The 12,010-nt window shown below is 33.8% G+C and overlaps 2 protein-coding genes and 1 long non-coding RNA gene across 3 annotated transcripts; 1 reads left to right on the forward strand and 2 right to left on the reverse strand.

Moving 5' to 3' along the window:
- Positions 1-1,000: 1,000 nt before the first annotated feature.
- On the reverse strand, positions 1,001-1,835 carry LOC141715202 (uncharacterized). The gene is made up of 4 exons (XM_074518680.1): positions 1,780-1,835; positions 1,599-1,668; positions 1,414-1,512; positions 1,001-1,315 (listed from the first exon to the last, which is right to left on the reverse strand). Exons 1-4 carry the CDS (start codon positions 1,833-1,835, stop codon positions 1,220-1,222), a joined length of 321 nt encoding a protein of 106 aa, XP_074374781.1. The 3' UTR covers positions 1,001-1,219.
- A 2,383-nt stretch (positions 1,836-4,218) lies between these two features.
- LOC141711279 (uncharacterized) lies at positions 4,219-5,030 on the reverse strand. The gene is made up of 4 exons (XR_012571284.1): positions 4,883-5,030; positions 4,688-4,776; positions 4,392-4,484; positions 4,219-4,293 (listed from the first exon to the last, which is right to left on the reverse strand). It is a non-coding gene; the product is annotated as an uncharacterized LOC141711279 (long non-coding RNA).
- A 4,306-nt stretch (positions 5,031-9,336) lies between these two features.
- On the forward strand, positions 9,337-11,754 carry LOC141715203 (uncharacterized). Its single transcript, XM_074518681.1, has one exon. It carries the CDS (start codon positions 9,337-9,339, stop codon positions 11,752-11,754), a length of 2,418 nt encoding a protein of 805 aa, XP_074374782.1.
- Positions 11,755-12,010: the final 256 nt, after the last annotated feature.

The following is a 12,010-nucleotide window of genomic DNA, read 5'->3' on the forward strand; positions in this document are numbered from 1 at the left end:
ATCAATTTTTTATTTAAAATTTAGATCTTATCCAAGTCACATCATATTTCTACCAACTATACTATAAGGGTAAGTTACCATACCACCAGATAGTGCAACATCTGATCTTCTCCACTAATAAAATTTTGTTGATGTATCAAGAACAATCCCTATAAAACAAAAGAACAATTGTGACCCCTCCACAGTTTTACATAAAAATCAACTCTTATGTGTAAGGTGTATAGATATCACTACAACATTTTTGCAATCATACAACTGTTTTTTTTCGTTGTCTGAAAGGTAGTTTTTCCGTTGTCTATCCAACACTCGTGTGATCGAAGGTTGGACAACGGTTGTTAATACAGTTGTAATAAGGGAGATTCAACAACAGTGTTTAACACTGGTTACAATCTGGATGACACAACGGTTGTTTTAGAAAAACAATTGTTGGAACATTTTTAACATGACAGTTTTCTTAGTAATAAACAACGGTTTATTTACGTTAAGAGAAAGTTCTAAATTTTCTTTCCAATTTTAAATATCTTTTCCAAACAACAGTTATTTTATCCATCTATTATTTATGTAATAGAACAACAACAGTTATTTTCAGAGGTAGTAATATAAGTATCTTTTAGACAACAGTTTTAGGGTGGTGTTATAATGCAAAAGAGATAACGAATTACTTTTCGGGAACCATTGAAGAAATATTTGTAACACAACAGTTTACTAAGTAATAGACAACAGTTTAAAAAACCATTATCTTATTAGGTATATGCATTTTGCATATCAATTTCATATTTAATTAAAACCAGCTGCATAAAAAACCACAAAAATTAGTCCCCTGCCAAAATAAAAATACCATAATCCATACCATAATCCAAAACAAAATCATACCATAATCTAGGCCCCTGCCAAAACAAAACCAATTCACTACCATACCATAATCCATACCATACCATAATCCATCCGTTCAACAATCCAAAACAACCAGATCTACCTACCAAACTACCAGCAATCCACCGAACACAAAATACATTATCGCAAGTCTACTTATCACCAACTACATACATAAAACATCCACTTTACGATAAGTTCAAACGAGTCTACTTGTCAACATACGATAAGTTCAAACGAGTCTACTTGTCAACATACGATAAGTTCAAACGAGTCTACTTGTCACCAACTACATACATAAAACATCCAGTTTACGATAAGTTCAAAAGAAAAGAAAGGCGAGGACCTAGCTTGCACAATGTTTCATAAAATATTTTGCAAACTCAACCCTGATCTCGTTGATGTCATCCTCAGTGTAAACCAGGTTTGATCTACGCAGCCACTGAAATATGATCCAAAATTTTGTATAAGGAACATGTTCTGCCCTTATAAGAGTAAATACAAAGTGGATGAAAAGGCCCATAGATAGTCAATTGTCACCTTATTAGCAAAGTCCAGCTCCTTATCATGAATGATTTCCATCATGTATCGCATCACAAACAGGCCACAATCCTTGTTCCCGGTTTGCACTGGAACTCCCTAAAATATCAAACAAAAAATCATTTAAAATATCCAGTCTCCTTTAATAACATAATTAATATATGATCACAAAAATAAATAAATACCGCCATGTTCTCCCACAATACTTTCTTCTTCGGAACCTTTTTCAAATCCTCCTTGTACATTTTAATGGCACTGCAACCAAAACGAGATATATCAAAACACAAAATAACCACTACAAAATATGGTCGGACAAGATTTTTAAGTTAAGACTTAATAATCAAATTTTATAACGTGAACTCTTACTTGTCGACAACATCCACCCATTCTCCATTTGCAATTCGGCGTTTAAGAGGGTCCATATAGTAGACTACCTCTGCGTCTGGATTGACAACTGTGAGGGTCCAGTGGTTGCTACAAAAAATAAACAGAGGTGCTTGTTAAATAGTAAAGCCTAAATTTGATTACGTTTATACTGAACCAATGCAATTAATATAAATTTCAACAAATATTATCGAGTTTAACTATACAATTGAACCCATTCCTTACAAAATTAAAGCTAAATTCTTGAAAAAATTAATAAAAAACTGGCAAGGCTTAACAGCTTAATAGCTTGGGATAGTAAAAATACTTACACATCATTGTACGGCAGGAGAAAATGCTGCCCTTTCCTAGAATCTTTAAATCTTGTACACAATTCACGCGACCTCTGCACTGCACTGCCACATCCAATGGCACCGATTGTGCCTGGATCTACAAAGCTAATCATGTTGACCATCTTATGCTTCTTCACATATTCATTCAAGAAGCTACAAATTAAATTAAGCAGTCCTTAGTAAAGATTGTCATATTTATTCCAAGGCTATATACTCCGAAAAAAAACTTAAAATGAAAAGCTTACTGAATAAAAAGGCAAATGACAGAGCCGGCCATTTCACCGCCAGAGCACACTGCATGTATATCAGATAAGAACATGATTTGCTTCTTTGTAAAGCCAAATGCTTCTTTGCTTAGCTCAAAAGAAATTGTTCGGCCACCACTCAAGGCTTCCTTTGCCCATGTCCACAAACGTTTCATTGCAGAAGGATAATTCGGACCAATTTGAACAACAAGCTCTGGTTCAACATCTTCAATTACTTTATACGTCTTCTTCATTTTCTTAGCACGGGCTTTCTTGGTTTTCTAAAACAATTGCAAATAAAAATAATTAAAAAAACAGACTAAACAAACACATAGTACATATATTAACCATACTAAAAAAGCATTCTGACCTTGGCGGCCAAAACATGAGAAATACTGCTATTGTTTCCTGCAATTATCATGTTTCTCGGCCATGCAATAAAAGTTCCCATGGCTTCTTGAACAGTCAAAATTTCATCCCCGATAGGGAAGGGAATCTTAGCATCTCCTTGAATGACTTTAGTGATAGACACCCTTGCGTTCTTTTCTCCAAGACTTACTCCATGGATAGTCTTCTCATGTCCTTCGGAAACACGTACTTCATCAATTGTTGCACAAGCAACAATGTTGCTCAACGATCCAACAGCCAATCGGCATACAGAACCACCTGAAGAATCCACTTTCATTTCCTCAACAGCCCTTCCATTATCATCCTCACCTGCCACCTTTTTATTATCCTCAAGCTCCACCGCTAAATCTACAAACAAATTATCTATCAATGTCACATTTTTATGATCACCTACAGCCACATCCACATCCACATCAACCCCACCCTTAGAGTGACAGCTTGCCTGCTGGGAATTTGGTTTCGGACTACCATCATATTGTACACCATTTTTCGATGAATGTGCATTGTATTTTTCAAATTCAGCAGCCCAAAATGCATCTCTCTCTTTAATAATTTTTGGAGTCTCCTCTGCCATGTACTTTTGAATTGCCTCACGTACCCTTTCTTCCACTGTCCTCACTTTTTTTTCCCTCGGAAAATCAAAATAAACCGACTGCTTCACATGAATTCCCTGACCACGTACTCTGCCTCCGTGCTCAGGCTTACCGAGCGCCATTGTTAACACATCATTAGTACCTTCAACTTTAAGCTTTCCTTCCTTAACCTCCTCCTTCATCTTTTTCTATAAAAAATTCAGTAACATTTTTCACCATAAGCACATACATCCTTTAAGCACATTCATCCTTTAATTAAAATATTACACAACTAACACCAATTTGTTTTTACTAGTTATAAGCACATTCATCCTTTAATATATTTAATTTAATAGATTCAATTGCAAGCACAAGAGACAACTTAGTTTACTTGGTGGTACAGGGGACCTAGTAAGTACATTCATTGACAAACTAATCCAAGGATAAAAAAATAATAAAATAAAATATTAACCAACACAGAATACAAAATCTAAACATTTAATATTATGAACCAATTTTCAATATAAACATGTGTATTTGACTCTCTTAGTGAACAGGGGATTATTAAAATATATAATTAACTACTAATATTAAATATGATACAATCAACATGCTACTAGCACTAAAGGCATACAAACAAATCCTAAGTTAAACTAGAGACCACTAATTCGAATTATACATTGTAATAGAAAAAGATAAACTATAGAAAGGCTTCATGTGTATATAATTTATTAAAATTTAACTTTTGAAACTTCAGTTCCTTATTAAAAAATACACAAATATGTGCATCAAATAGAATGGACAATTATATTAATAACTTACAATTTCCTTAGCTTTTTCTGCAACTTCATCATCTAAAAAATTACCATCTTCGTCCATCCTTGCTAGGATCCAAGTGTCCGACCGATCTACTTCCTCTGCATCTGGATGAGATTCAGTCTACATTTACATGTAAAGGATCACCTTAGTAATAACATAAACATGCTTGTAAAATTAATATGAAGCAAAAAATGTGCTTGTTATTTCATTTCACTAACCCATTCATTCTCGAGATTAGCATAACCTTTTCGAGACATTCGATGTGGATATTTACTCAGCTTCCTTCTTTCTTGTTGTTCTTTATGAATTTTCTTCATAAAAAGCAGCAATAAGGTTAGAAGATCATAACTAAGTAAATATTAAAATGAATAAAGCTAAGTAGAAATATACCAGAAACTCAGGCGACGTGCGGTCAGCAACAAATATGTCCCAGTGTGATTTTTCTATAAAAGTAAAATCTGCAGGAGGATGTGCAAAAAATTGAGGTTGATCTAGATAAGGAAGAATGTAGTACTTGGTCAGCCGACATTTAAATTCCCTCCATTTTGCCCCGGCCGATCTGAATACCAACTTTTTTGCAGACTCAGGTACAACATAAGCCATCTACGTACATATACCAACAAATTTAAAGTTAAAAGGTGCTAGTTAATGAAGAACAAATAATAAAAATAAAAGTTAAAATGATGGAAGTTATTTATATTCATTTTACCTGCACACAGTCCCAAATTTTTGTCTTTGTCTCTTTAGGAACACATTTCCAAGAATCATGCCAGATCGGGGTTTTGGTTCTTGCCAAAACTCCAATATATGATTGCATCTCTTTACCTTCTTCACCATATGGCTCTCCTTTTGCATTAAAAGACACAGTAAGTTTGATCCCTCGGATCTTGCGTTTCACAATTCGGTGCATCGTTACACAGCCTCGCTTCAATAGTTTTAGTCCTTGAGTATTGTCCGGTTTGGTAACAACTTTTTCTCGTTTTCTTTTCTTTGATATTTTCTTTTGTAAGTTTTCAGAAATGGCCTTCTTCACAGTTTTTGGGGGAGAACTCAATGGAGTGGAGGTCTTGCTATTCGTGGACTTTGTCTTTCTTAAAGCCCTTAGCACACTCATTGTCCTTGGATGGGGTGAAGATCGTGTCTTTTTGAACCCATTCCTGTGAGACGCTTTCTTTTTCAAATTTCCCTTATCTGCCTTGGTCTTCTTCTTACGAGTAGCCATAACCTATGAAGTACATAAACAAGGAATAAGTACAACATTAACATGACAGTAAACTCAATAAAACTCGAAGACATTACAGGTAAAAGAACCTAAAAACAACAAAAGAATAACCATCTGAGATATCTTAACTTTCCCACTTAAAAGCGTATTATAAATTTTACTTAAAATGACACACTTTGAGTGCCTAAACTAACCAGAGATGTACACAAACAAACATTCAACCACCAATAAAATCTAGCTTATAATCGTACAACTTACGGCATGTGAATAAAGATAAATTATCCATTTATTATAGGACAGTAGCACAGGGCACATTCAACTAACTAATCGACTGCAGAGTTATAACAAACAAACCAGTAATTTTATCTCAAAAATCAATAGAAACATGAAACAAAAAACAAGAAATTAGCACAGTTACAAGATTTCAAACAGAAATTAGCACCCTGTTAATATCCATTTGGAACAAAAAACAAGAGAATAGCAAGAACCGGGGGTTTCATCATGAGATAATTACAGTTTAAAACCAGGGGTTTCATCATCAACACTCAACACTCCACAATTGCATGCAAAATTTACATAATAAAACAAACCAAAGACACTCCACAATACCATCAAACATTGCATGCAACATTCCGCAAAGCAAAGACACTCCACAATACCATCAAACAGAGCATGCAACATTTAAATCTCATAAAATATTGAGTTAAAAATAAAAAACCCCAACATAAATTGAAGAGGGTTTTATAGTTCTAAAATAAATCAAAAAACCCCAAATAAATTGAATAGCATTTTAGAAACTTATTAAAAACATGTAAAAATCAAAAACCCCCAAATATAGATGAGGGCTTTACGGTCTCTAATTGAATTAGAAACATACCAGTATAATCGAATGGAAGAAGAGGAAGAAGATTGTGTGAAGAAGAGGAAGAAGATTGTGTGAAGAAAATCGCCGTGAAGAAGAGTAACTGATGATGGGGAAGAAGGGGGTTGGGGAGTTATGACGAGGAGTAACTGATGGGGAAGAAGGAGGTTGGGGAGTAAAGTTTTTGGGGGATATTTCGGGGGGATACTAAAAAATAAAGGGGGGAGATGAAATTTAAAAGAGAGGGAAAATGAAAAAAATTCACTTCAAACCAACGACCTAGATACAGATCTGGTTTAATCCAACGATCAACAAAATCTGTTATTATTTAATTTTTTTAAAACCTAAAAATCAAAAATTAAAATATATATAAATTATCCATATATTTGGAGATATAGTAACTGTTGTAAGATCAACTATCACATAACGGTTCTTACAGGATACCGTTATCGTATGCTATATTATTTAAATAGTAGTTGTGTAACGGTTTCTTACACACACCGTTGTCTCATATATTTTCCAACAAGAGTTTTTTGTCCTAAACCGTTGTCTATAATCTAAAACAAAAATAAGAATAATCTATTGTAAAACTTTTAATTTTTAAATGTTCGATGTTTGCGAGTGCACATATGTTGATAAAACATTTGACGTAATCCATAAAAGTTAAATTTTTGGTACCTTAAAAGTTCGATAATCTGATTCGAAGACTTCGATTATATCACTATAAACAAATAATAATAATAATTAAGAATATTACTATAAACAAACGTAGATTACGCTGACAGAGACGTTTGTGAATAAAAATTTATTAAACAACTAATAATTAAGGATATTAAGTTTCTCTTTGTAAAATTTTAAAATAATTAAAGATGGAGTTGTAACTAGGGTGGAGCACGGTTTGGTTTGGGACATTTTTTGGCCAAAACTGAAACTAAAACCTTATGTCCTTAATTTTAATATTTAATAAATATAAGTTGAATTTACGACTTATAAGTTGATAAGTAAGTTATGTTTCAAGATGTCAATCTAATCAAAATTCATTAATTTTAATTAGATGTTGAATTGTTGCATTATGATTTTAGTGAAAATAAATGTAAAGCTATTTTATTGAAAGCTGAAAAAGACTTTCATTCATAAGAAAAAAGAATTACTATCGTTGGGATCTGATTCTGCAGTAGAATCAGATCCCAACGATAGTAATTCTTTTTTCTTATGAATGAAAGTCTTTTTCAACTTTCAATAAAATAGGTTTACATTTATTTTCACTAAAATTATAATTCAACAATTCAACATCTAATTAAAATTAATGAATTTTGATTAGATTGACATCTTGAAACATAACTTTATAAAATAAAGTTTATGAAGAAGAAAAAATCAAAATATATTCAGAACAAAGTACGTCGTTACTAACATTCAACTTATCAGCTTATAAGTCGTAAATTCAACTTATAAGTAGGGTCGACTGATAAGGTGACTTATAAGGGGTTACGGTTACGATATAAGGATCACTAGGGGAGGAGAATTTATGATTATGCCTCCTGAGTTAGAGTCTGTCCCTAAATGCGGTTTAGCTTGGTTCACGTGGTTTGCAGGCTATTGCGTGAACCCGTAGGGTTTACCCAGTGCGCACCTGAAGGGTAGCGGCTGCGGGTTACCTACAATAAAAAAAATTATTCGGGGTTAAGATAGGGTTTAAAGTATAATGTTTAGAATAATTGATGAATATGCTTAATAAGAAAGATTCAATTAATATAAAAACACATCGGAACATCTTTTTCTAGAAAAGGTATCAATATTGTATATGATAATCATATTCATATTCGAAGCACATCCATATGTTTGGATCATTGAAAGGGTGATTTAAACATCCGTATAATTGGATCGTCGAAAATATTTACAAATTTAGAAAATATCGATAAACATGGGATATCAACTCCAAAAAGTCGAACTTATCGCTAGTGAGTTATATGTAACAGTTTACAAACAACTATTTAATCTAGTGTTGGGCAATAGTTTTTCAAAAACACTATTATGTAAAACAATATATAGTTCGGAACTCCCAATTGTCGATACGATCAAGTTGTAAAAACAAATAACAAACTAAAGATAATTAGATGATTTATTTACCGATCGTTTAACACTAATAATATAAAAAATATTGAAATTGAAAATGATAATAAAGACATTCTAAACGATTCAAACTACACTAATATCTATTAAAGAACATCTTCATAATTTTTCGTGTAATATAAATTCGATATTCTTATTACCGACATACTATTTCGTTAAAATAATTTGTGATTATTTATTTTTTAATAAATTATATAATTTATTCCTCTATATTAATTTATTCAAATACATAAAATCCAAATTATTGTGGTCCTAGAGAATAAATGAATTAATATTATTCAAAATATTTTAATTTATGAGCCATGTATTTTTTATATAATAATTTAGTTGAGACTTAAACATATTATTAATTACTTTTTATTTGAGACATATATTTGTTCAGACATATGTATCTGTCGGAACAAGAACACATTTATTTACTTGGTAGTTAGGTCGTTCATCCATGTCCATGTGCTCTCAAATCCATAATACTCTCAAATCTACGCTCAAATTCGTGCTAATACTCTCAAATCTATGCTCAAAATCATGCTCATACCCTCAAGTCCTCAAATCTAGATATCAAATCCATGTCACATCAAGATTCCAAGACATCAAGATCTCGGGTTTTAAATTTATTTTCACACTTGAACAGGTAAGTACAGTCTTTTATGAAGTCGGGTTTATATGTACTCTCTTTTGAATTCATTTTGATGAATTCATTCTTTTGTGATTCTGAACTAGGGTTCATATTGATTTGGGGGAAATATAAAGACTTCACAATTCATTTTTAAGAAGCTATAAGGACAGGTAAGTACTTTAATTTATGCATTTGGGTTATATAAGTCCTCTGTTTTGAATTCATTTTGATGCCTTTTTTACTTCAATTAGGGTTCAGTTATAAAGATTTTGGGGAAATTTAAAGATTTCATAATTTAGTCTGAATTTGAGGTTCTATTCAGACTTTTAAAAGATGGATAGGTCATGGTTAAAAGCGGATAGAAGAACGAAAGAGTTCAAAAAAGGAGTGGAAGATTTGTTAATATTTGCATTTGAGAATGGTTATAATACAGAAAAAATCAGTTGTCCATGTGTAAACTGCGCACATAGTAAATCATGGAGAGCGCAGATAGTTAAAAACCATCTTTTTCAAAATGGTATTGATCAAACTTATACACGTTGGATATGGCACGGGGAGAATAATTCTGTAGAAAGTTCTAATGAAACCGACACTTCGGAATCTATCAATCAAGGCACCTCAAGAATGGGTGAACGTGACGAGGACGACGACGATGATATGTCTTCTGATGAAAGTTCTGACGAAACCGACACTTCTGATTTCATTAACCATGTTAAAGGTGAACATCAACCTCTTTATCCTGGATGTGGGAGGTACACTAAGATGAAAGCTCTGGTCCAGTTATACAACTTGAAAGTGAAGCATGGTATGTCTGATTCATGCTTCAGTGATATTCTGTTATTACTTGGCTCTTTACTTCCAGAAGGCAACAACATCCCTTCTTCCTTCAATGAAGCAAAAAAAACCTTATGTGCATTAGGAATGGGGTATGAAAAGATACACGCATGTCCGAATAATTGTCTCTTATACCGTGGCGATTTAGATGAAGAACAAACTACTTGTCGCGTATGTAAGGCCTCTAGATGGAAATTGAACAAAAAAGGAGATGAACTTGAAGGGGTCCCTGCTAAAGTTCTATGGTATTTCCCGCTGATACCAAGATTACGAAATTTATTCAATACACCTCACATTGCAAAGGACATGACGTGGCATGACACCGAGCGACAAAAGGATGGTAAAATGAGGCATCCGGCTGATTCAATAACATGGAAGGATGTCGACCAAAAATGGCCTGATTTTGCATCAGAGACTAGGAACCTTCGATTAGCTTTATCTTCCGATGGTTTCAATCCTTTTCATGGAAACCGTACTGATTACTCAAGCTGGCCTGTTTTGCTATCAATTTATAACCTTCCTCCATGGCTTTGTATGAAGAGAAGGTATATTATGCTCTGCTTGTTAATATCTGGACCGACTAAGCCTGGAAATGATATCGACGTGTTCCTTCAACCACTAATAGAAGATCTGCAAGAGTTGTGGCATGGGAAACAAATGTACGACACTTATAAGAAAGAGTTTTTCATGCTTAGGGGCATTTTATTATGGACAATAAGTGATTATCCTGCCTTAGGGAACTTGTCAGGAAATGTTATTAAAGGGTATAATGCGTGTACTATTTGTATTGATGAAACAAAAGCTACTAGGTTGGTTAATTACCGTAAGACGGTGATTATGAGGCATCGAAGATGGTTGCCCCATAATCATCCTTATAGAAGGCAGAAATCAGCTTTTGATAACACTGTGGAGAAGGGGGTCGCCCCTGTTCCATTAACCGGAGAAGAGGTTTTTCAAAGAGTACAGCATTTAAGGGCCCATGTATTTGGAAAGAAACAACGGCAACCACGATGGAAGAAAGGTAAACCTAGACCTGTTTGGAAAAAGGTTTCAATATTCTTCCAACTTGAGTATTGGGAATTTTTGCCAGTTAGGCATGTTCTCAATGTGATGCACATCGAGAAAAATATATGTGAAGCCCTTGTTGGAACTTTACTAAATATTCCGGGGAAGACAAAAGATAGGGAATCTGTTCGTCTTGATATGGCTGAAATGGGAATAAGAACGGAGCTGAGACCTAAGACTCCTGGAAAGAAAGAAAAGGTACCGTTGGCATCATGGAACTTAACGCATGCAGAAAAAAAAACAGTTTGCTCATCATTTCTTAAAATGAAGTTGGCAGATGGATTTTGTTCAAATATTAAGAATCTTGTAAACATGGAAAATCTTCGGCTTGTTGGAATGAAATCTTATGATTGTCACACGATATTGCATCATTTGCTTCCAATCTCAATTCGATCAGTATTACAAAAACAAGTTAGGTGCACAATTATTAGGTTTTGCCTTTTCTTCAAGGCAATTTGCAGTAAAGTGATCAATGTAGACAAGTTGGAAAAAATGCAGAGTGAGTTAGTGGAAACATTGTGCCAGCTTGAAAAGCACTTTCCCCCTTCGTTCTTTGATGTGATGATCCATCTCTCAGTTCATCTCGTGAGAGAGGTTAAACTTTGTGGGCCAATATTCCTTCGTTGGATGTATCCCTTCGAGAGATATCTAAAAGCATTTAAAGGATATGTACGGAACCCGGCTCATCCCGAAGGGTGTATTGCTGAGGCATACGTTGCCGAAGAGGCGGTGGAGTGTTTGGTGAATTTTGAAAAATCTACCGTAGGAGTGTCAAATGCAAAGTATGAGCAGAATGCAAGACCTCTATCTGGTGCGACATTGATAAAGCCGAGCGATGAGGACTTGCATTAGCACATTTGTGTTTTCTCCAAAATACAACTAACATTAGACCATATTTTGAGTAAGTTAGTGATATTTAAGTGTGTGTTATTTCATTATTTTATGCACTTTGATTAATATACTAAAGAAAGTGATTTTTCTCGCAGCGAGCATATGGCATCTTTGATGACAAGATACCAACAACATGAAAATGATGAAGTCTGGCTTAAAAACAAGCAAAATGCAGAATTTCATAAATGGTTCAAGAAAAAGGTATAATTGTTATTTG

Source organism: Apium graveolens, chromosome 3 (assembly GCF_009905375.1).
Source record: "Apium graveolens cultivar Ventura chromosome 3, ASM990537v1, whole genome shotgun sequence".
In the NCBI taxonomy this organism is placed as follows: domain Eukaryota; kingdom Viridiplantae; phylum Streptophyta; class Magnoliopsida; order Apiales; family Apiaceae; genus Apium; species Apium graveolens.